We start from the raw sequence: 22,797 nt of genomic DNA, 5'->3' as shown, positions 1-22,797 counted from the left end.
GGTATGGAAGTGTGTTTTTAGGGCATTTGTGAGAATGAAGAAGAGTCGGTCAAGGCTTGCACATGAAAGGATGTGAGCCACTTCACTAGGGTTTGGACTATGGAGTCCAATTTGAAAAAGTATTTACACATTGTTGCTTAAGATGGATGGGCTTTGTTGGAACTTTAAAATAAAACTGATGGGCAAACATGAGCTGGAGTAGTAGGGGCCCTCTCTCTCTCTCTCTCTCTCTCTCTATATATATATATATATATATCTATATATCTATATATATATGTTGTTGTTACGCTGACAAGAGAAGAGAAACTTAATTTGGGTCAGATTAGAATTTTGCACATTCTTCAAAACAGGCACACACTTTTGTCTAGTTTTTAAGGTCGCCCGGAATTTAGGGAAAAAGATTGTGTTTTTCTTAGGGCTTGGGAGTTGGACTTTGACGAGAGAAAGAGAGAGAGTTGATGATGAGACATCTTGAAATGGGAAGGGAGCAAATGTTCCCTTCTTATTTGACCACTTAGAATCATTGAAGAGTCCTTAGTCCTTAGCAATTCCCTCTAGTTCTTCAACTACAAAAGGAGTAGGGTAATTTAGAGATTATGCTGTTTATTTGTCATGATTAGAAGACCATAGTGCCACTTTGAGAGAGAGAGAGAGAGAGAGAGTGCGCGTGTGTTAAGATGACAATGGTTCGTAGTCGCAATGTAATAAAATTGAACAAATATTACTGTAAATTGACAAAATCAATCGGTTCATAAAAATGTGTATCGGTATCGAATCTTTGAAAAAAGGTTACGAACTGACCAATATGACGAATCATTAATGTGACATATATGCTCTTAGCTCTCCCTAATTTTTAGGTTGAACCTAATGCCATCAACCTATGAGGAATTGCACCCAAGTGTTCCTCTTGTATAATTTGATGGTATTTTCAATCTCTGTTCTCTTTTGTGAGGATGGTTTTGCCTTTGAATAATGAGAAATGCTTTTGAGGTCGGAATTTTGGTAAATTCTTGGCCGAACAGTGTTTATCCACATGATATAATAAAGGGTAAAGTGTAAAAAATTCTCCAAAACTATGTTTGAATTTGCAAGTAACACTCGAAAACTATATTTTGTGCATAATATCTCATAAACTATTACATTTTGTTGCAAAATTGCCCAATGCCTAGATTATATTTCATTAAATGACCATAATGTCTTTTCTTATTGAATTACACTTAATCTATTTTTCTTATTGAAATAAATTATATATATATATATATATATATATATATATATATATATCATACTAATTTGATGACATATTATCTATTAAATTTGCATTAATTTACCTCTAATTTTTAAAATTTATTGTGTAAATAAAAATCTTAAGTACAAAATTTTTAAAAATTTCTTAATTTTTCATGAATAAATTACATGAAAAAGAAGGTATTTTTTTACGATAAAAAAGTTTAATCTAGAGGTATTAAGTTTTATTACAAATAATAAAATTTTAATAATAAGTTAATCATTTTAGGAAATGACAGTTACAAATCTATTTATTATTTTCATTTTTATGATAAATTGATACTAATAATAAAATTAAGGTAAATAGTATAATTAATATTTATATAAGAGAAAAGATAATAAAAATAATTTAATAAGAAATGACTTAATGAGAGAGGGTAAAATACTCTTTTACGCTACAACAAATCAAAATAGTTCAAGGGAAATTTTTGCAAAAGAGCAATAGTTCAATGAGTATTTTTTTCCACTTTACCCGATAATAAATGGGATTCATGTTGGATTCCACTTCACTTAGCTTGTGAATAAACATTGTTTGAACAAGGATTTCGGTGCAAATCTTCAGTTAGAACTACACTACTCTTGAATAATATAAGAGCATAATTTACCTTCTAGATAGATAGATAAAAAAAATTAAAATTAAAAATTAAAAAAAAAAATTAAATTTATAAAAAGGAACAATATATTAAATGCATGTCTTCTTAAAAAATTAAAATATAAATAATGAATTATTAAATTGGGACAAAACGAGAACCAACTTAGTTGCGAATTTGATAATTAATATTTCTATTCCTTAAAAAAATCATTATTTGATCAATCATTACCAGGGGCATCATGTAAAAATTTAAACATGCATACATAAAAGTAATAGTATTCACTATTCTCACATATGTCACGTCTTAAATCATAACCAAGAAAATTCTCACCCATCAAATTCATACATCTTCACTTGTCTATCTCAAAATCATTCGTGTCAGTAAGCATTCTATCAAAATGCTATATTTAGAGGTAATTTTTCCATCATTTATGAGTTGACATCTACTGTTAACACAGTTTTACAGAAATCAAGTGGTGCATCCGATTGGGAGATGAGATCATTTGCCTTCAAAATATAATCTAGGGTTGGTAATTAGCAGGGTTTGAACGAGTTTTGGACTAGTCATGAATAAGTAAGTAAATAATAGATTAATAACCCGTTATCAATTCGTATAAATGAGTTGGGTGTTAAATGGGTGACTTAACCCACACCCAACCTAATGATCCGAATATTTTTAGACACAAATTGTTTAAGCGGATTTTGTTAATTTAATGTGAAAAGTATAATTGTCCTTTTTTTTTTCTTTTTTTTTTTTTACAAAGTAAGAAATGTTAGAAATTGGATTAATAGATGCAGAGAGTTGAAATTTGATACTCCAAAATCCATCAAAAATATTAATTCACTGAGTTATTGAGGTATCTGTAACTGTTCTTAGAAAAATACTTTGTCCACCAAACTTGGTTCTTTTGGTTCTGACTTCTAGTGTGTGAGCTACATGCTAGAAAGAGAGTTAGATGTGGAGTCTATTTGTAAATTTTAAAATTGGTCAAGCTGCATGTGGATGCACTATAATTTTATCGTGTCTAGTACTATATTTGATAACAAGTAATTTGTTAAAAAATAACAACGGATTTAAGATATTCGACTCTTAATATTGTCATTATTCATAGTCTTTTAATTTTTGTGAGGTCTATAAAATACCACTAATTATATAAATCTCATAAAAACATTGAGAGTAATGGCAATGTCTGGAGTTAGTAAGAAAATAATTTTTTAAATAATAAGTGTCGTATTTAGAACTCTAAAAACATGCTCCGGCTTTACAATTATAAAACTAACCCATTTATGATAATGGGAAATTCATTTTTATGACATGATATATTTTGAATTACTCAAAATTATTATTTTAACTTTTGTTTTCTTTTTTTTAATCTTTCACATGGAAATATACAACATGGGTATTAGAAAATAAGTAAAATCAAAACCATTCCAAAAAATAGAAGGGTACTTAGCTTTAATACACATACATACATATAGATTCACATACATATATATACCGTGATTGAGGAAATGAGCATAAAATTGCATATCTTGGAACAGAGGTTTATACAGGGAAACACAATCTAAAATTGTGTGCTAGAAGACACAATACAATCTATTACAATCGAACACTAATCGGATTTGGTGACCTACCTATTTATAGTCAACCAATTAAAGATTGGCGACACAATCAAACGACCCACCAAACCCACCCAGTCCTAGGAATAGGATGTGGCATGCTCAAAAGGACACGTGTTTTAGTGTTCCCTAGTACTTTCTAATAGATCGACGGCTCGGACGTGTCGATCACAAACTACCCCTTTTGGGGTCCAGCTCAGCTCTGTGACGTCACCGTGGGGCGACGTGTCAAACAAGTGAACGTGAATCGCGGGGCAGTGTATAATGATGATCCGAGGTTAGATGTACGGTCAGGATTCGACTGGGGAGAGGACCTTATTATAAACAGTGAAAGTGAATCTACTACCAAGTACTCACTATGGAAGAAGAAGGCAGTCAAAGATACGGAGTCCTGATTTTTTGAATGGACGGTTGAGATTTAATAGTAGGATTTCTTTAGTCCTGATTTTTTGAATGGACGGCTGTGATTTAAAAGAATCCTTCTTTTGTCCCTGTTTCCGGCCACAAACGTAGAGATTTGTTCCCTCAGTCATCACATTCAAACTATGTATGTGTACTCGTCCTTACATATTGATATTGTTAGTTAGAGACTATTTCATGTTCATGTTCTCCATTTGTTCCTTTCAAGTCAAGATTGAACTTTGTTTCAACAATGGTTTTGACTAAGGCTGCTATTGTTTCGGTGTAAATTTTTTTTTTTTTTTTGATAAGATTTTATTTTTTCAGGTAAAATATTTTTTTTATTCAATGTTTGACAAAAGTTTAGGTCGAGTCCATCGAACGATACGTGTAAAATAACTTCTTGAAAATTGATGAATAAATTATATTTATTAATTTTAATATTTTTTTTTCTTTATAAATATTTTACAATAATCAAACATCAGAAAATAAAAATAAAAAAATTTAAAATATATTTTACACTCAAACAAAAGGAGCCTAAGTGCTGGTTTACTGCGATAAAATAATGAATTGCTAATTGATAATGTAATAGAAATGTGGATAATTTTAATTTACTACCATTTATCTCTCTGATTGTGAGTATTATTACTCAATAATAGAAATTCCTCATCGAACGAAATTCTATTTAAGCATATTGTCCGACTTCTCAATCAAGCTGTAATATATAAACACACGTACCGGTGTTTATATTGAATTATCACAACACCATACTCTCATATAAAATTAAGTTGTAATATTTGGACTGTGGAGTTGTATTCCTCTTGAATTTCAAAACAAAAGCTATATTTTTTTCTAAAAAAATTACATTTTAAAAAATATATAACTTGAGACATTGGAGTTGCATAATGAAAGTAAGAATTTTTTATATTAACCAAACCGTTTCATAAGTTTCTCTACGGATTAGGACTATAAATAATCATCTTTAACATTCAAACAAAATTATATATATGGAAATTTTCTGCACCACTGGTTGTTGTGGCTCCTAAGAGAGATTCGATCAACCTTCAAACTCTCCCCCACCTAAAAAATGGAGCACCCAATATAATTTACCAGATCCTCAAGCACTTATGTAGAATATGATATATCAATTCCAAAAAAATTGGTCAGGGACACACGTACAACTTCAAACTTTGAACAACCAAGTGTCAAAATTTTCTCTGTGGTTGTGACCAGTGACAATAAAAAGTCTTTATCTTATATAACACATTTAATTTCCAAACAACATATATAATTTATTTATTTATTTAAAAAATGATCCATTAACTCACTTAGTACAGTTACAAAATAAGATGATCTTGTATGGTACAACCACTAAACTAACATATGATTGCTACATTTTTCACATCAGCTCTCATGACTATGATTCTAAAAAGGAAGAATGTGAATAAGCCATACCATACATTATCATCATAAGCAACAAATTAGCTCTGGAAGAACATAGGTTTATTATGTCACTGCAGCTATTTCATTGAATCTGCCAACCATCTCCTCCTCGTATTCGAAGGACCAGAGGAACCGTCTTTAGCGTCATGCCACACCATCTCCATCTGGTATGCAACAAAGATACAGGTCAAGAACTGAACACAGCCAACTTCTATCATTGAAACTATACCAATAACACAATATATTGAATTAGCTAAGACGGACGTGTAGTTGGCATAACCTGGACAAACATTACTGTGGATAAAACCATTGCAAACTTTCATATTGGTTTTTAATGCATCAAGTTTAAAGCAGAGTCAGTTGTGCTCCTACCAAAACTACGTATGCTTTAGTTGGATAAAATAGACATAGAGGTGTCTTTTGCAACAAAACTCTTCAATTGTGGTGTGCTAGTGAAGTAATTTATGATCTCATAACTACTTGTATATTTCTATTTGTAAACTAATTATTTGATGCAAGGATGAGGCACGAGAATGGATCAAAGGGTGATAAAATTGAGATAAAAAGTTTTAGCGATATAAACAGACCTCCCCAACTATGACAGTGTCACCCTCCTTGACACCGAGTTTGATGAGAGACTTGTTCACACCACATGCATCCAGAACATGTTGGAACCTTCTCCCGGAATCTATATATCTGTTCAAAAACATGTGATGGGAAATATTTCGATGAGTTGCGTTAGAATGCTAAAAAGATGTGATACACCCAAAAGGAGAGTAAACTTTAGGAATTATACTTTGTCCAGATAAGGTTACTCAACCAGCCTGATAACAGGAGCTGATAGAAAATCCTGTCTGAGATTCAAATATATGTAGGCTTTGAACATGAAAAATCCACAAAATATACATTTTTTTGGGTCCAACCCCAAGTTTTCTCATGAACGAGTCCAACCAAAGTTATACATCTGAGAAACCAAGGTTCAGACAAGATAATACTCTTCAAATTTTGGGTTGGCTATGTTCAAACATAAGGAGTAGACCGAAATGCATCTTTAGAGTCATGTTAAAATTTTAACAAAAAATGATTCACAATATAATGGCAGCAGAAAAGAAGAGAAAAAGTATGAACCCAATAGCAGCGTGAACGAAATACGCACCTCCAGTTCGTCATTTGAACAAAACGTTGCAACCCTGATCCAACTACATGCCATGTACTGGAACTACTGTCGTGAGAGATCTCAAACTCATTAATAGGAGCAGTACGCTGCTTTTGTACCATTTCAGCCACATGGTTCAAATTTCCAGGATCTCTCCAATCTAGATCAGAAGGAACTTGTCAATGGGGCATCCCAACCAGGGGACAAAAAAGATGAACTACATACGTGTGTGTAATTGAAACTGCTGACATAATTATAAACTAAATTATCAAATTACGCGTCTAAATGGAGGGATACAAAGAAAAAAAAATCATACATGCATGAATTGATTTGGAAAAATCAGTTACAAACATTTGATATTCAAATATCCTACTTCCAACAGTCATTTGTTCTCGTCTCCATATAATTACCCCAAACATCATTAATGCTTCAGGTTGAGTAGCAATCCAATAAAATCACATTGACGAATATTTCCAAAGCAATCAGGCATCATCATCTAACACTTCGTAAGTAAAAATGAAAATTTTGTATTTGAAAAAAGGAACCTATTGGCACACCAACATGTTCAAATACCTTAGACTCCAATAGTTTTTAAAAACTGGAAATTTAGGTAAATTAGTTTTTAGATAATCTGAAACAAGAATTTTGTATGAAATTAAAATCCAGAAGAATCATAGTAGCATGGCAATTCAATGTGGATAAAATTAGATATATACTATAAAAATTCATTTTTACTGATCACAATGGCAGGCAACTCCATGTGTGTGATGGCCAAATTTGCAATGTTGCAAGATAAATATACAAAAATCCAAAGAAGAGAATGAGAACAAGAATGATTTTAGAAAGTTAAAAATAATATGAGGAAAAGAGCAATTCCTTGGAGAGGGTGTGTGAGTACCAACTAGGAAAAAAACATATATATGAGGAAGAGAAGAAATCTTCCTTTCTAGCCTCCATACATTAAATTGGGCTTCTCTTATTTTTAATTTCACGTTCCTATGAAAAGAAAATGTATTGCATACTAATTATGGCACACATGCTCGGATGCACATACACACATAAGTAGCTATGCAATTCCTCACACATATTGAGGACAAGAGATACCAGAATGTGTTCAAACAAGAAAGATGAATTTATAACCTTCCTTATTGGCTTGAATTCCTTTTCGCACAAGCTCATAGGCAGCGCAGATCACTTCATAAGTGCCCTCTCTTTTCACGGCACTAATGCAGAAAGGTTCAATTCCACGAGCATGCAGCCTTTCCTTGAATGATGCCCACTTTTCAGATGCCTCTGGAAGATCCATTTTGTTGAAAGCAACAAGATAAGGCTTTTCAGCAATTTCAGGACTAAACATTTCCAGCTCAAGACGAACTGCATCAAACTCATATTCTGGTTGTTGTGACGAGCCATCAACAATATGTACCTAAGCGTCACAGCAACAACATGTACCTAAGCCTCCATATTGATAATTGTTCTATTAGTCAACAACAATGTTTGCACAAGCCCATCCAACAGCAAGAAAAGTAAAATAAAGAAAGAAAAGTTATATGCCAATATCAATCAAAAACACTTCAATCAACTCAGAAATATCCAAAATGATGCAAAAGCAGTTCATACAAAGGATGTAGTTAATTCTTAAAGGGAATAGAGAATTAAAATTACTTCTCGATGAATAGCAGGATAGAGGATCAACAATGCTAGGTCAAGCAAAGAAAAGAGACTGCATGCCACCATCATGACGTAGAATTGAACAAGATAAAAAATACACACACAAATATATGTGTGTGTGTGTGTGTGTGTGACATACAAAAGTATAGTAAACAAAAGCATCTAATGGCACGGCCCGTGTGCCTATGATGTATACCGTAGCGACACACTAATGTCCCTCTGTATATGTGACGTCCCACATCACCATGGGAGAAGAGATTGTTGGCACTTTTATGTGTGGACACCTCCTAACTGTGTAAACGCATTTTGAAAACCGTGAGTATGGAGAGTGTGCAAATTGGACAATATCTACACAAGGTGGGCGGGCAGTGACAATAACCTATAAAAACTACAAAAGAATGTACAGATTCTTAAAATTGTCCAAACATCAGAAAATAAATAGAAATAAGTCAATAGCTTTAAGTTATGTCCCGACTACAAATACCGCCATATCTTCAAAAGTCAAAAGTAAAACCTCTTCACAAACACCACATAAGATAAAGCATAACTGCCTTCTAAATTACCCGAATCCTCTTTCTAAAACTATCCAATCTCACAACCACAATTTAGAAGAAGATGATTGGTGTTTCCTTTGCCATCTTAAACATACAACACTAAATTGGAAGCATCTTCCCTCTCCATAAAAATTATTATGAACAAGCAACTCCGAAGCTCCCAACAACGACCATAAAGGAAACATTCACCAACGATATATCCTTTAGAGGAAAACTAGGCCTCTCCTCATGAAAAATACTATATGTTAAGATCTTACAAAAACTACCATTCTTATAACATTTTCACTTCAAAATGTTCCCATAAGTCATGGAAGCATACAGAACCTTAAGACAAGCACCCGTCGAATTTCCAATTCTAAAGAGCTCCAAAGAACAGGTAGCTTCCACACCACATTATTCTCAGTGAACCTGACATAAACTGACACAGTGGTTTGTGTATCCAAAGCAATGTAGATATATCCAAGAAAGAGATCTTCAAGGTGTGCCTTATCCATATATGAGCAAAGATCCGTATGGAATAGATGATTGATAAACACTCAAAAATGCTCTCCCAAATCACTATGAGAGATAATCTGTTTATCTTGACCAACATTTAAATTGAATGAATTATTGAACTTCATTAACATGACTAATTCTAGAAAGTTTAAGCGCTTCTACTGAATTGAGTACATAGTTAAGGATCATATAACTGTTACATTAGCATGGTCTTCCAATTATGCCAAGTTAATTTCAAACATACAGCAGACTGAACAATAATAAAGCTCTGATGTCAGATGGTCCATCAACTCTTATAGGCAATACTTGAAAACAAGCATCGAACATTACTAGGACCTGTCAATAATAAATTGCAGAATGCAAACTCCTAATCTAAATAAAGTGAGAATACCAACTTTAATTTCATAAGTTCACAGAAATAGTTAATATGACAAGATTAAAATTAATAAACAATATATACAACTTCTTTTTGTTATATAACTACATGTAAAAACTCTATATATCTCAAATATTTTTATATTAAAAAATTGCAATTTACAAGGTTCATACCAAAGCAGAACATCTTTCAGTGTGCCGAAGAAACTCATGGCCTAAACCAAAACCACGGTGTGCACCTTCAAGTAAACCTGGCAGATCTGCCACTACCATTGTAGCATCATAGTCAAATGAAACCACACCAAGATTAGGAAGTAAAGTTGTAAAGGGGTAATTCGCAATTGTTGGCTGAGCAGCACTAATGACGCTCAGAAGCGTGCTTTTTCCTGCATTTGGAGCGCCCACTATTCCAACATCTGCAACCAACTTGAGCTCTAGCTCCAACCACCTGATCAAAAACATCAGTACTTCCAAATATCATCTTAGGAAGATGATCACAAAATGACATTAGCCACCCTTAGATTGAGAATAAATCAGGGTGCAGGGCTACAAATTGGAAGGCTACCACTAAGTCCTGACAGTAACTAATTCAGCTCAACTAAGCCCTATCTAAATTATCCAAGGTAAGCTTAACATCTACCAGACTACCAGTTATTTAAGCTTAGAATTTGCAATTAAAGGGAAAAAAAAGAAGGGAAAACTACAAAGTGGACAACTCTTTCACTATCTAAGAAATCTACATCTAAAAGACGCATGCTATTGTTTTCATTTCTCAGTATTGTGCCGTTACAAGTTGAAAGGAGTCACACTAAGTCTGATATGTTGCAAGTCCAAGAGATACAAATATTTAGATGAGTTTTACATTAATGCTTTTATTTTAAATTTTAGTATGATGGTTTGTAAGAATTATCATAACCGTCAACTAATATTTGTTAACTAAGTCATGGAGAAAATTTTCTAAAAAGAGGTAATGATGGAAGAAAACTTTAACAACTACACATCATTTTCTGAGATAATAAATCACAAGTTGTTAGCAACAGTTGAACTGAATCAATTGAATCAGTTACCAAACAAAGATAACAATCAAACATAGAATCAGCCAGTTAGAATGAACTCACATTTCTGGACCCTCCTCTCCATTCTCCGCAATTTTTGGCACCCTATTTGTCCCTGACTTAAAAGATGCATTGCCTCTACCACCTCTTCCACCTGCCAACAATAATGCCCTCTGCCCTGGATACAACAACTCCAATAGCACTTCTCCCTGCACACCATCTTTAACAGCCTCCCTAATAACTGTCCCTGGCGGCACCTTCACCACAACATTCTCTCCTTTCGCCCCATACTGCTTCTGCCCCCTCCCATGGTGTCCTCTCCCAGCTCGAAAGTGAATCTTTTGTCGAAACGGCAATAAAGAATTCATCGTCCCCTCAACTTGGACATACACATTCCCACCCCTTCCACCGTCCCCACCTGATGGCCCTCCCAATGGAACATACTTCTCACGCCGAAATGCCACCACGCCATTCCCTCCATCTCCTGCTTTTACATAAATTTTCGCCCGGTCGAAACATCTCATCACTGCCGGAACTCCTTTCTCTTTCTCCTTCACTTCTTCCTCTTCTCCATCAAACACATTCTCAGATTCTACGCTATTAAACCCTAATATACCATCATCTTCGACGTCGTCATTGAAATCCTCATCACTTTCGTCATCAGAATCGGAGTTCACCTCAAATAACTCAAATTTACCATAATCAAACTCAAGTTTTTCTTCTTCTGTGCTTAATCCATCGTTTTCAATCTCAAATTTGTTTTTCAATGGCTTTGAATTGGAGGAGGACATTGTGATGGTGGACTCGGAGAGCTTGACCTCAGTTGAGGATTGGTGCGCCGTATCGAAGGAAGGGAGAAAGAAGTCATCTTTGGGAGGGAGGCGAGTGAAGGTGGTGGCGTCGCCGCCGGAGACGGAAGACAGCGACGGTGGAGGGAATTTGTGAGAGGTGGTTCGGGTTCTGAGTTCATGTTTAGGGTTAGGGTTTTTAAAGAGCTTTCTGTTACTGGATTTGCGAGAGTGTCGAGTGTTATTAGAACGAGCTAGAGCGTGTGGAGAGAAGCATATTGATGAAAATATAGAGGCCGCCATGTTTGTTCGTGCAACACACTGCGTTTGGGAAGCTGTAACGGAAAATGGTTTGGGTACTGTGGGGATAAGGTGCCACGTGTCTTTACCTTAATATTCTTTTTATTTTATTACTTCACGGCCTTTAACTTATAAAACAATCACTAATGTTATAAAAGAAGTGTTATTTTAAATCACTATTCTTTCGTTACGGTAATATTTTTATCTTATGAAAATAATTAACTCAAACAGAAATAAAGCATTTTACTTTAAGGAAATAAATGTATTATATATATATATATATATTTTCTTATTATTATTTCTTAATTTAAATAAAATTAATTAATTAATTGTAATTCAATAAGGTATGACAATATGGCCATTTAATAAAATATTGTCTAGGCATTTTGTAAAAATATATATATATAAGAGTTCAGGATGTATTATGTATAAAATATATTTTAGGAGAATTATTTACAAATTGGAACATGAATTTGTTTTTTTTTTTTTCTTTTTTCAGTTTGCCCTATAAACCCATGCCAATTTTTATCTTTTTAACGCGGCCGATAATAATTGTAAAGGGTGAAGAAGTGTTATAGGCTGGTGATATTCTCCAAAAGCTAAAGGTAAGTGAAAAAAAAAAAAAAAAAAAAAAAAAAAAAAAAAAAAAAAAAAAAAAAAGACTTCGGCATTTGCAGGGCAAACAATGTTAGTGGGAGTAATCTGGTCTTCCTCAAGGTTCTGCAACTCCCTTGTAATTATTATTCTTATCCAGGTACTTTTTTTTAATCTTAATCATTGCATTATTTGGCTTTGGTTAATGATTATAAAAGATAGGACTTTTGCCAAATGATGCGTGTATGTATGTATATGCGTTTATGTATGTATATATAAATCTCATGATATTTGCTGTCAATGTGATCTGAAGGTAGCACAATAATCATTCATACATATACGTATATATAATGTGTGTGTGTGCGTGTGTGTGTGTAATACCTTGAAATGACAAGAAGAAATATTAGTGGGGTACCCTTGAAATCTTTGTGGACCCTTTTGCTAAATTATATTGGATCTTAGTTGGAGAAAGAGTAGGCAGTGAATCTTGTGGGGGTAAAGGTGGTTTAGAAGCATTGTACTCTGTATTAGGTTATGTATAATCTTGTTATCAAACAGTTGATTTTGCCTAATTCATTTGTGGAGTATATGTGTTTGTTTGTGTGTGTGTGTGTGTGTGTGTGGATATTGATAATTACCCAGAATTCAGGATCATAGCTTTAACTGAACCCCATAGCATAAAAGCTTTTGTTAAATTATTGGCCTTTAGCATTATGATGCTCTGATGATCTTCATAGAAACTGAGAGTCATCATGGCTGGTACAATAATTAAGTTATCGTTTGGTTGACAATCTGAAAAATAGTATCTTGCTTCGAAAAGAGGAGAGAGCTTAAGCAAATTCGGCTCTATGAATCAAAAATCTGATTTTTGAATTGACATCTAAACGGTTCTAATATCATTATAGCCCAAAATGCTGTTTTAATGGAACTATTTTGTCTAATAACCCTTTCTTAATTAGTTTAATATGCTATAAGGTATACTACAGGAACTACACACACATACATATGCATATATCATGCTGATATCATGACATTTTTTTACTTTAATTAAACTATCGTTCTTTTTCACCAAGATCTCAGGTGAATTTGAACCGTACTGTATAAAATCCTTCGATGATAATTATGTTAAGTCATGTTGGCACAAATTTCTTGTCAAGCTTTTTAATTGACATGAACCAATGGAAGTTTTTGAATATGATAGTTGTGGCCATTTGCATCATCCATCACTTTTAAGGATTCAGATTAGTTTATGAATATCTCCCTTTATAGCTGCAAAATGACAAAGGCAATCGATTGGGTCATATTTTTTCAACAGCATTTGAATATGAATTGGGAGGGTAATTTAAAGGCATGCATTGGGCAGTCCTTTTGGAATAATTCTCACTATTAGACTAAAACAATAAGTCCATACGGAGGCATTGTCGAATCAAAGCAAGGACCACTATGCGCCTCTAACAGGATTAGTGACTGGACCAAAAGGGAACTTGTATACATCCAATGAATTTTCACTTTTTGTTTCTGTTTGAATGGTGTGACTGCTTTTCCCATCTCTCCTGTTTTGAGTTCATAAAAAGACTGAAATATACAACACGAAGTGTATGCTAATAATTATATTTTTATAAACTTTCTGCATTTGTTACTGTGTCAAAATATTGGTGTGCTGTTAATTATCAAAAAAGAAAAAGACATTGGTGTGCTGTTTGGTTGGAGCAAGAGACGTGAAACTGTAACAGAAGTATTGCAGCCAGAACCTATGGGAATTGTACTGTGTAGACCACAACTATTCTGCTAAAGAGATAAGTGAGGTGAATTCCATGGTTGTCAAAGCAACTAAGGATAACGAACCTAAACAATTATAACCAGGCACCCTTTGGACTCGTGGCTACAACGTAAATCCAGGACATCCGTAATCACCTGCAAACCCTGGATAGCGTTAAACCAGAACTTGAACTTGAGACATCAAGGTAGTAACTCCGAGACCCTACCATCCAAGCAACCCCAAATCTTTAGTAAAATATTCTATAGTTTCTGTTGTATTTTCTGCATACTTAAACTAGGTATAGTTATCATTTCAATTGGATACTGTACTGGAAGCCATTTCTTATTTGAGTTGCCATGTATTATCTTTTCTTCTGCTTTATAATGGTGAAAGAGCAAAAGCCAATATTGTAAAATGTGGTCTCTTATATTTGAAGGTGCTAGGAGGGGTAGACTGGTTAGAGACTTGACCTTTGACATTATTTGCATATAGTAACTTTTCTTATACTTTGATTTCGTGTTCTCATGCTTAACAGTTGAATTTCTATCACTGCACCTTATGTTTATGCACCCTGTTCCCTCTAGTGGATTCTTTTAAGTGTTTGACTCTGTTTGATGAACCGGTCAATAAACAGGACAATTGCCGAGTCTAATAACTGGAATTCTCTTGTTACTAAAGTTATATACACAGAGTAGAAATGGATAGACTTATTATCTTTAGTGTCCTCATCCGGGTGCATCATACTTCTAAACAATCATTGTCTAGTGTACAAGATCAAGAGGGAAAATCACATGCACATCAGTGTTATGAACTTATGCAGAAGCTTCTGCTTTTTGGTCTTTTAGCATGTCATACTGAAACACTTGGGACCTTTTTTGAAAAAAATGACACTATAATGGCCCTATCCACGTGCACATCCTTAATTTTGTCTCACTTTTAGAGATGCACAACGACTTATGTTCTTTAATTTTTTCACTGAAACTCAAAAGTCTGATAAATAGTGAATTGTTCCTATGTCCTAGAAAATTTTATAATTCTATATTTTTAAGGAATGGAAGTCTTATTATGTCACTATTGTCTATGGAGAAATGTGTGTATTATGTACTGTTGGCATCAAATATGTTTCCAATGAACTGATAAAGGTCATAGATTCTTGTTTCATTGCATGTAAATGAAAATTGTAGCATATCATATCCGTTCATGCTTTATAATGTTTGATGCAAAAATGGAATCTAAAAGAAGGAAAGCAAAAAAAATCACACTGAATGATGCTCGTTTCTGTCAGTTTTGTCTTCTCTCTGATTTCCTGTCCTACTCACTCTATTCATTTTGAATTTTTTCACCATAGGAATCTTGTGAGGTTTCCTTGTTACATATTTGACTGCTAGCTGTAGAGAACATTATTAGACAAAACCATGTAATTCAGGACCGGCAGTCATTATTGTTACTGAACTATCCATCTAGAATATAAGAATGTTAGTTCATCTCATTACAGAAAAACAAGATCATAACTTACATCCCACCTGTTTTCATAATTTGAGTTGCTTCTTTTTTTTCCTCAACAAATACTGGGGTAAAACAAAAAAGAAAGAAAGAAAAATATGCTAAAGCTAGTTTGCTAGCTGCTAGTTGCTTGTACGGATTTGCTTAAGCTTTCTCAAATCGTCAGCACCGACAGTTCTTCTTCTCTATATTTTTTCTTATTTTGAAGTAAATAGCTCGCTTCCAAGTTTAAATGTTTCGATACTCTCACCCATGACTGTGAGATTGATCTCTTTCTCTTGGATCTGGTCAAGCTCTGACACTACCATTTCCATCTTTGGTCTTCTTTTTCCTGGAAAACTCATGCATCGAAGTGTCAGCCTTATAAAATCTTTCATTCCCTCACTGGTGAAGCTCCCAATCAGCCGACAGTCCACACAATCATTTGAATCCAAATGCGTTTCAACCTTCATAAAGGTGGGAGAAACAATGAATTTAAGAAACTACGCCTTGACTTAAGTCATTGATGTAAATAAATTGATAAGAGTGTTCAAAATGGAGGATAACCAGAACAAGTCCAGAACTTTAAAAGATCATCATACTTTTAAAGAATTCCTAATCCCGTGCACATTTTTTTGAAAGGTTGCATATCATATGTTTTAGTTCAGAATTCAGTAATTTGGAAATTTTCCTGGGTATCATCTTTGAAATTATTTCCAAATTTTCATTAATTTCCAGATAATTTCTGAATAGTTTGGACTTATAACATGTTCATCTCCTAGGAAAAAATGAAATGGGAAGAAATTAAAGAGGAGAAAAGAAACCTGCTACATGTCATATTTCTTCCTGACTCTAATTTATAATTGTTTTTATCTAAATGGGTGGCAAGATTCTTACGTTATTTTATAGTTATTGTTGACTAAACATAAATTTCATAATAGTTTTAAAGGATTACATATTTAGTATTACAAAACATATAACAATCGATAGTTTTAACATACCCATTGAAGTATACTTTCATTAGATCCAAAGCTGTCAATATGTAAAGCCTCCCTTCCTGTTAGAAGTTCCAATAGGAATACCCCAAAGCTGTACACGTCGCTCATTTCAGAGAATATCCTCGTATGGCCTACCCTAAATATTGCATCCATAAGGAATCAAATATAGGTCAAAGCCAATTTTCACATAAGCAAATGAAATGCAACCAGAAAGAATTATTTTACTCTGGATCTTGGAAAACATTGACACTGGTCATGCGAGATGGACCTGCATCTTCTACTCTTTGGAGTAGTCTGGAAACCCCTGCATCTGCAACTTTAGCATTGAAGCTTCCATCAACCAGGACATTTGCTGTTTTGAAGTTACCATGTACAATGGGAGATCTTTGGCTATGCAAATGGCATAACCCTGCATTTGTAGGACACACTTTCTTCAAAACATATCTTTTATCCTTTAAATTTTTTATGAAATCAGAATATTTTATCAGATTGTTTTGTTATACCTTTAGCTGCCCCAAGAGCTATGGAGATCCTTTTCCTGAACTCTAGTTTTGTTGTCAAATCATTTCCGGTATCTGTAGAACAATATATTACTTGATTGTATCCGAGACACAAATATAAACAACTTCTATCGAATGAGCATACCATATAAATGATTGCACATGCTGCCATTGGGTACATGTTCAAAAACTAACATTTGATATCCACTTTCCTGGCAGTAGCCTAGAAGAGTAACCAGGTTACGATGCTGAATTCCTGACAAGTAAGCTACCTGTTATTCAATATTGGAGAGTTTAGAGCTCTGAGGAACAATTTATAAAAACAGTGTAACATTTATTAGGATGAAATTGAAAAGTATTGGAAAAAAATACTAAAAAAAAGTCGAAGATTTTTCATGTAGTAGGATACTAAAGTTGGCCTTACTAGTCTTATCCCCCTTTAGATTCTAGGCTATAGGGTGATTCATTTTAATGAACTGGTAAGATTCTTGAGTTTGTTCATGCACAAAGGACTTACATTTTTGTTATTCAAATGTAGAAAATAGTGAGAGTTATTGTTGATTTGACATACCTTCTTAGAGGATCAACCAAGGAAAGAAGAACAGAGTGAACTTTTAAACTACAGTGCCCGTGGTTCTAATATAAATATCATGTTGCAATTTTGTTATACCTCTTCAATTAGTTCTTGTCGAGGGACACCAGTACGCCGTTTGATGGCCACAACAGTCCCATCACCAAGGAATCCTGTATAAACCAGACCGAAACTTCCATATCCAATTAGTGTGCTTTCATCAAAATGCTTGGTAGCTTGCTCCAATTCTTCCATTGTGAACTGCCTTGCGCCGTGTGGCCCAGATAGAGGTGGTGCTGCAGATGAACTAGCTCCTCCTCTTTTCAACTCCACTGCAATGATGGAGCAGGAAATTAGAAAATGTTATTAATACTTGGAGTACATGATTTGGTACTTTGGGGAATCTCCATGGCTATTTCGGTCGAAAACTTACCTACTGTGGATGGATCTGAAGAACCTGTATCTGAATTCTTGTTTAAGTTTTTCCGCTGCATCATGCAAAACCACACAAAGCCAATGACTACTGCCAATACTGCTAACACCCCTCCAGCACCTCCGGCTATAGCTGCGAATGAGGTTGACATCCAGTAAAGCCTCCACGTCTCCCTCAACAATCCTGCACATTGAGTCTGGAGTATAAAAGAATCAGAGAGTTATCAAAAAATCATTCAGAGACCCGGAAATATATATATATATATATATATATATATATATCTGTAGCAAAAATACTCAAAACAATGAATAAAATTACACGGTTAAGGGACAAATTTTAGGATTAGAAACTCAAAATCTTAATACCAATACTGGCAGCCCCAGATCAAGTGTTCCTCTTTATTGGATTTCGTCTTGTATACCGTTGCTTATCATGTGCACAATTAATCAGAAATGTGAGCTGGATGATTCCATATATCCAGTTGGGAAGCAGAAAAGGATCAATATATGTTGCCAATTTATCTTAAAGAGATCAGACAACTCACTTGCTTTTCATAGTACCCCACTTTGCTGTCATGTGTTCATCATATCAATGAAGACGACAGCAGGGAAGAATCCACATTACCGAAGAACATCCTGTTTCCTTGCAAGATAGACCGTTGTTCAATTTATTTTCATTTATCGGGGCGAGAGGACAGGGCTTTGATTCTCAAAGCTGAAGTGATTATCGCATCTTTTCGCTGGCAGAGACCATTTTGGCCTATCTATGTCTCAGCATAGATTCTAAACAAACCTTAGAAACAGTGTATACTAAATTTTAGTGGTTCAGGTTGAAAAAACAGTGATGCAGTGTAAACTTGGATGGGAATTTGTTGAGCAGAAAGAACTTTTATCAGGTAATATATATATATAATATATACATACTTCCATGTAAATACATACAGTTAATTCATCAATCTTAGTATGAAAACTGTGGAACCTTTCTACCAAAAAGAATCATTGCTGATGTATTAGATGAGCTGTAAAAAAGAAATTGGTGATTTTTACTGTGTGGACGTGGACAGTGATGAAAGTGACTTTAATTGTACAGGCACTGGAAGACATCATTATTGAAGGGGATCAAAAGAAAAGGTAGTTATCAGTCTATCAGTTTCAAGTCTCTTCTCTCAATTCACTCTTTCTGCCTTTTTGCCTCTTTTATATCTATCTGACCTGGAAAGGATGATGAGAATGAGACTCCTATTATGAATAAAGAGATAAGATGGGACGACTCCTCTTAAGGGGATCATGAAGTTGAGCCAAATAAGACATTACCACACCAAGTCATGCAGCTGTTCACATTCTATGGTTGGATGTTCTTGTTTTTCTTGCATCACACAGAAGAATTTTTTTTTTGTTTTTGTTGTTAGTAAAATTGGGTGTTTTTAATTTACCCCAATTCTTTACTTGCTTTTGTAGATGTTTATGTTATGAAATTGGTCAAGCTCTGATATGAGTAGGAGGAAATTCTTGAGCTGTAAGTCTCTCTCTCTCTCTCTCTCTCTCTCATTTATTTATTTTTGCAAGTTTCCCTCAATTGTTGTATTTTGGGTTGCCCTGGAAAGTAGAACGGGATTGGTGGAAACTGGAAAGGAAGTTGTCATGTTGTGCAGGGGTGAAGGATGGATATGAGTGTGTGTGTGTGTGTTGTGTGTGTGTGTGTGTGTGTGTGAGAGAGAGAGAGAGAGAGAGGTTTTGTTGGGAAATGTGGATATCTCAAGCAGGATGTTGTTTGGATCTGTTGTCTGAATCCTTGGCAGCAAGTGGGGATGTCTGTGCATGGTCTTCTTGTTACAAAGATTGTTTTCTTTGTTTCATGAGCTAAACTGTGCAAATATTGTGAAACAGTAGAACTGTGTACTGGACAGAGCAATTCAGTGGTCCCAATACCAGCTAATCTCTCATTTAAGACCTCACAACCAACACAATTCTTGGACTTCAATGTTGCTACTACTTGTTTGGTCATTGGGTCATCTAAAGACATCCTCATAGGGTCAATGATCAGACCAGTCGAGTGGATATCAACCACCTGATTCAATACACTTGCTATGTGGACAATTTTATGGGGTCCGGGATTATATCCTATCGGCCAATGATTTGCGTGTTAGTTTTATTCAATATTTCTGCTTGTGTGTTTGGTTGTAATTGACCGACGATGTAGTCCCACACCACGTCTTGCATGTGGGACCACCCCATTTTTGTGGGGTTGGCTTCCATATGCTATGCTGAGTAAATGATGCATCCATTTTCTCAAAAATATATATTCTGATTTCAAATTTTTTCCTTCTAAGATTTGATTGTGAGGTTAATCAGAATATGGACCATTAGGTGCCATTTTTTTAAGTTCCAAACAGAGGAAGTTGATAGAAATGGACCAACAGAGTTGCAGAGGGTGTTCTGTGTTCTTGATAAGCTAAAAGTGTTTCCTCTGCCAACCCATGCAACATTCATTTTCATAATCAACAACAGCTTTGTGATTGTTTCCATGTCAAAGTACTGGTTTCAAGACCTTAAAAGCTTTAAAAACTTTGATTCTTTGTGTGATTTTTTATGCAAATGAAAAGGATGTTCCATTAGCCCTTTATGATTCACACTGCTCAACAATCCCACCTCATTGAACTGAAATGATATCTAGGAGTTGTCATTGGCCTTTTTTAGCATTATATTCCTAACTTTGCTTACCCTCTATAAATTCCAAAATGCTGTTATTAGTCTTTATAACACATAGCTTTCATTACAACTAGGCTTGATAGGTACCATATATCTTTCAAATTTGATTCATTTTATTGTTTTATTCATTGATGATCCGATGCCCCAGCCGTTTTTTTCACGTAGATAGAGTTCAGCAATTACTGATTACCACATTAGTTGTTATCCAATACTAATCCTCAATTTTATCATTTTTATTTATTTATTTTGTCATATTATCAATGAGCCAATGCTTAATACTGCCAAAAGAATAATAATAAATTAATTAATTAATAATGGATTGTTGATCTAATAACATGAGTATAATCGAGGTTCGAGGATGTTCTTTTTTTGTGCCGAATTTTAGGTGTATCTAATTTGTCATATTAGAGAGAAAAAAAAAAAATTTAATTCAAATATTAAATAAAAAAAATAAAGTCACTTTGATCTTAAGTGGATATAATCCACTGAAATGACAAAATTTAAATCAAAGAGGAGTCAAACACACGCTTGTGTAACAAAGGGTCCTTTGAATTCTAGATAAAGTCTCACCAGCTTTTGTATGTTTGATAGAACATTAGTGGCCTTTTCATTATCCCTCACAAGATTGATGGAACATTAGTGGTGGTATTTATGGTACCATTATAAAATATGGTACAATTATGCTAAGTTAGAGGGTGTATTAATCTTGAGAATACAAGTAAATAAAAATTAATCTATGGGCGTCAAATCAAGAAGACCATGATTTTTTTTTTTTTTTTATTATTATTAGATTTTACCTTGGACCAAATATACATACATTTATATTTAATGTCATATGTGTGAATATACTAAGTTTGTGGGCTCTAGTGAATAGCACCCATCTTATTTTTTGCATCATGTATGGTCAGCCTCAGGCTCACCAAATTGTTGCTTTATATTTAGAAAATCCATTCTTTGACATCAGACCTTGTGTCAAAAAAAAGAAAAACAAACAAAAAGAAAGAAAGAATGACCTCATGATTTTTTGGAAGTATATGTGTAGTAATATTGCTATTGAAGTTGACAATTTATGCTAGGATTGAATATGTTTTTAGTTCGTTTTTAATTTAACAGTACGTTTGTAAAGGGACCATCAATTGCGGGCAAATCACAGTTTTTATTGGGTCCCTAATGAAAGAAAGAGTTGAAAACTTTAAAAACTCCATTTCATACCTACAATAACAAAATTTAATATTGCCTATGTCATGGATGTTTTTCAATTTGAGTAAAAAGTTAATATTACTGTGGCAACTGGCATTGTACAATAAAAAATAAATAAATTATACCAAAACCTCTTTTGAATTTTTCTATTGACAGTCATGTACATTTTGTTCATTTTTTGTGACATTTGGTAAAATTAACAATGACACTTGATCATCACCTGCAAGCCACATGTGTTGGTGAATAAATTGATCTTAATGCCTCTTTACTTGTAAATTGACCTACTTGGAAAATAAACTTACCATCTTTTGATGGACCAAACTAAGCAACAAACGTCTGAAAGTGATTTTGGAAATCATGCTCATCCCCCAAAGATTATGATTTGCTCCATTAGAATAAATAAAAACATTCTTTTTCTTTTTCTTTTTTGAAAAAAGGAGAAAAAATACAGAGCAAGTCGTGATTATGTTGTTTCTCAGAAAATAGGGATAGTTTAGATTGATTCTCCATCCAGAATGAAGTCTGAAGCTAAAAAAGCAAAACCACTAAGAAATTGACTTAAAATTGTCTGAAAAGTGGAGGAAAATCCAAAACATGATTAATCTAAAGAACAGAAATGGGGATCATATAAAGGCATGAAGCAATATAAACAATCCAAGAATGACCCAGTCTTCATTGAATGGTCTTAAGGGACGGGTCGGTTCGGTCATTTTTTTTTTTTTTGGTCCCAGCAAACAAGAAGCCAACAATGCATTACAAGAACAAACAACTAAAACAAGCACACAACATGAACATAAAAGAACCACAGCAAATATAA

The 22,797-nt window shown here is 34.1% G+C and overlaps 2 protein-coding genes and 1 long non-coding RNA gene across 7 annotated transcripts; 1 reads left to right on the top strand and 2 right to left on the bottom strand.

Annotated features, from left to right (window-relative positions):
* Positions 1–5,164: 5,164 nt before the first annotated feature.
* LOC132275260 (GTP-binding protein OBGC, chloroplastic) lies at positions 5,165–11,772 on the bottom strand. 2 transcript variants are annotated; one of them, XM_059776717.1, is made up of 6 exons: positions 10,711–11,771; positions 9,767–10,040; positions 7,638–7,923; positions 6,498–6,657; positions 5,929–6,037; positions 5,165–5,505 (listed from the first exon to the last, which is right to left on the bottom strand). In XM_059776717.1, the coding sequence occupies exons 1-6, from the start codon at positions 11,736–11,738 to the stop codon at positions 5,419–5,421; spliced, it is 1,944 nt and encodes a 647-aa protein (XP_059632700.1). In that variant the 5' UTR covers positions 11,739–11,771; the 3' UTR covers positions 5,165–5,418. The 2 variants fall into 2 exon arrangements, with proteins under 2 accessions (XP_059632700.1, XP_059632701.1); XM_059776718.1 differs by lacking the exon at positions 5,929–6,037 and having other exon boundaries at positions 10,711–11,772.
* Positions 11,773–15,509: 3,737 nt separating this feature from the next.
* Positions 15,510–18,984, bottom strand: LOC132275259 (probable serine/threonine-protein kinase PBL3). Of its 3 annotated transcripts, none has more exons than XM_059776716.1 (8): positions 18,617–18,984; positions 18,073–18,268; positions 17,739–17,971; positions 17,214–17,340; positions 17,072–17,143; positions 16,837–16,977; positions 16,572–16,699; positions 15,510–16,037 (listed from the first exon to the last, which is right to left on the bottom strand). In XM_059776716.1, exons 2-8 carry the CDS (start codon positions 18,221–18,223, stop codon positions 15,789–15,791), a joined length of 1,101 nt encoding a protein of 366 aa, XP_059632699.1. In that variant the 5' UTR covers positions 18,224–18,268; positions 18,617–18,984; the 3' UTR covers positions 15,510–15,788. The 3 variants fall into 3 exon arrangements, with proteins under 3 accessions (XP_059632699.1, XP_059632697.1, XP_059632698.1); XM_059776714.1 differs by having other exon boundaries at positions 16,572–16,704; positions 16,794–16,977; positions 18,617–18,978; XM_059776715.1 differs by lacking the exon at positions 18,617–18,984 and adding an exon at positions 18,438–18,603 and having other exon boundaries at positions 16,572–16,704; positions 16,794–16,977.
* A 229-nt stretch (positions 18,985–19,213) lies between these two features.
* On the top strand, positions 19,214–20,400 carry LOC132275258 (uncharacterized). 2 transcript variants are annotated; one of them, XR_009470591.1, is made up of 3 exons: positions 19,214–19,418; positions 19,530–19,587; positions 19,959–20,400. It is a non-coding gene; the product is annotated as an uncharacterized LOC132275258 (long non-coding RNA). The 2 variants fall into 2 exon arrangements; XR_009470590.1 differs by having other exon boundaries at positions 19,530–20,400.
* Positions 20,401–22,797: the final 2,397 nt, after the last annotated feature.

The sequence above is a fragment of the Cornus florida genome, unplaced genomic scaffold (assembly GCF_030987335.1).
Source record: "Cornus florida cultivar Cherokee Brave unplaced genomic scaffold, ASM3098733v1 CherokeeBrave_3.0.0_Hap2_Chr09, whole genome shotgun sequence".
In the NCBI taxonomy this organism is placed as follows: domain Eukaryota; kingdom Viridiplantae; phylum Streptophyta; class Magnoliopsida; order Cornales; family Cornaceae; genus Cornus; species Cornus florida.
The sequence above is the reverse complement of the archived record's forward strand: the minus strand, read 5'-3'. Positions and strand labels throughout refer to the sequence as shown.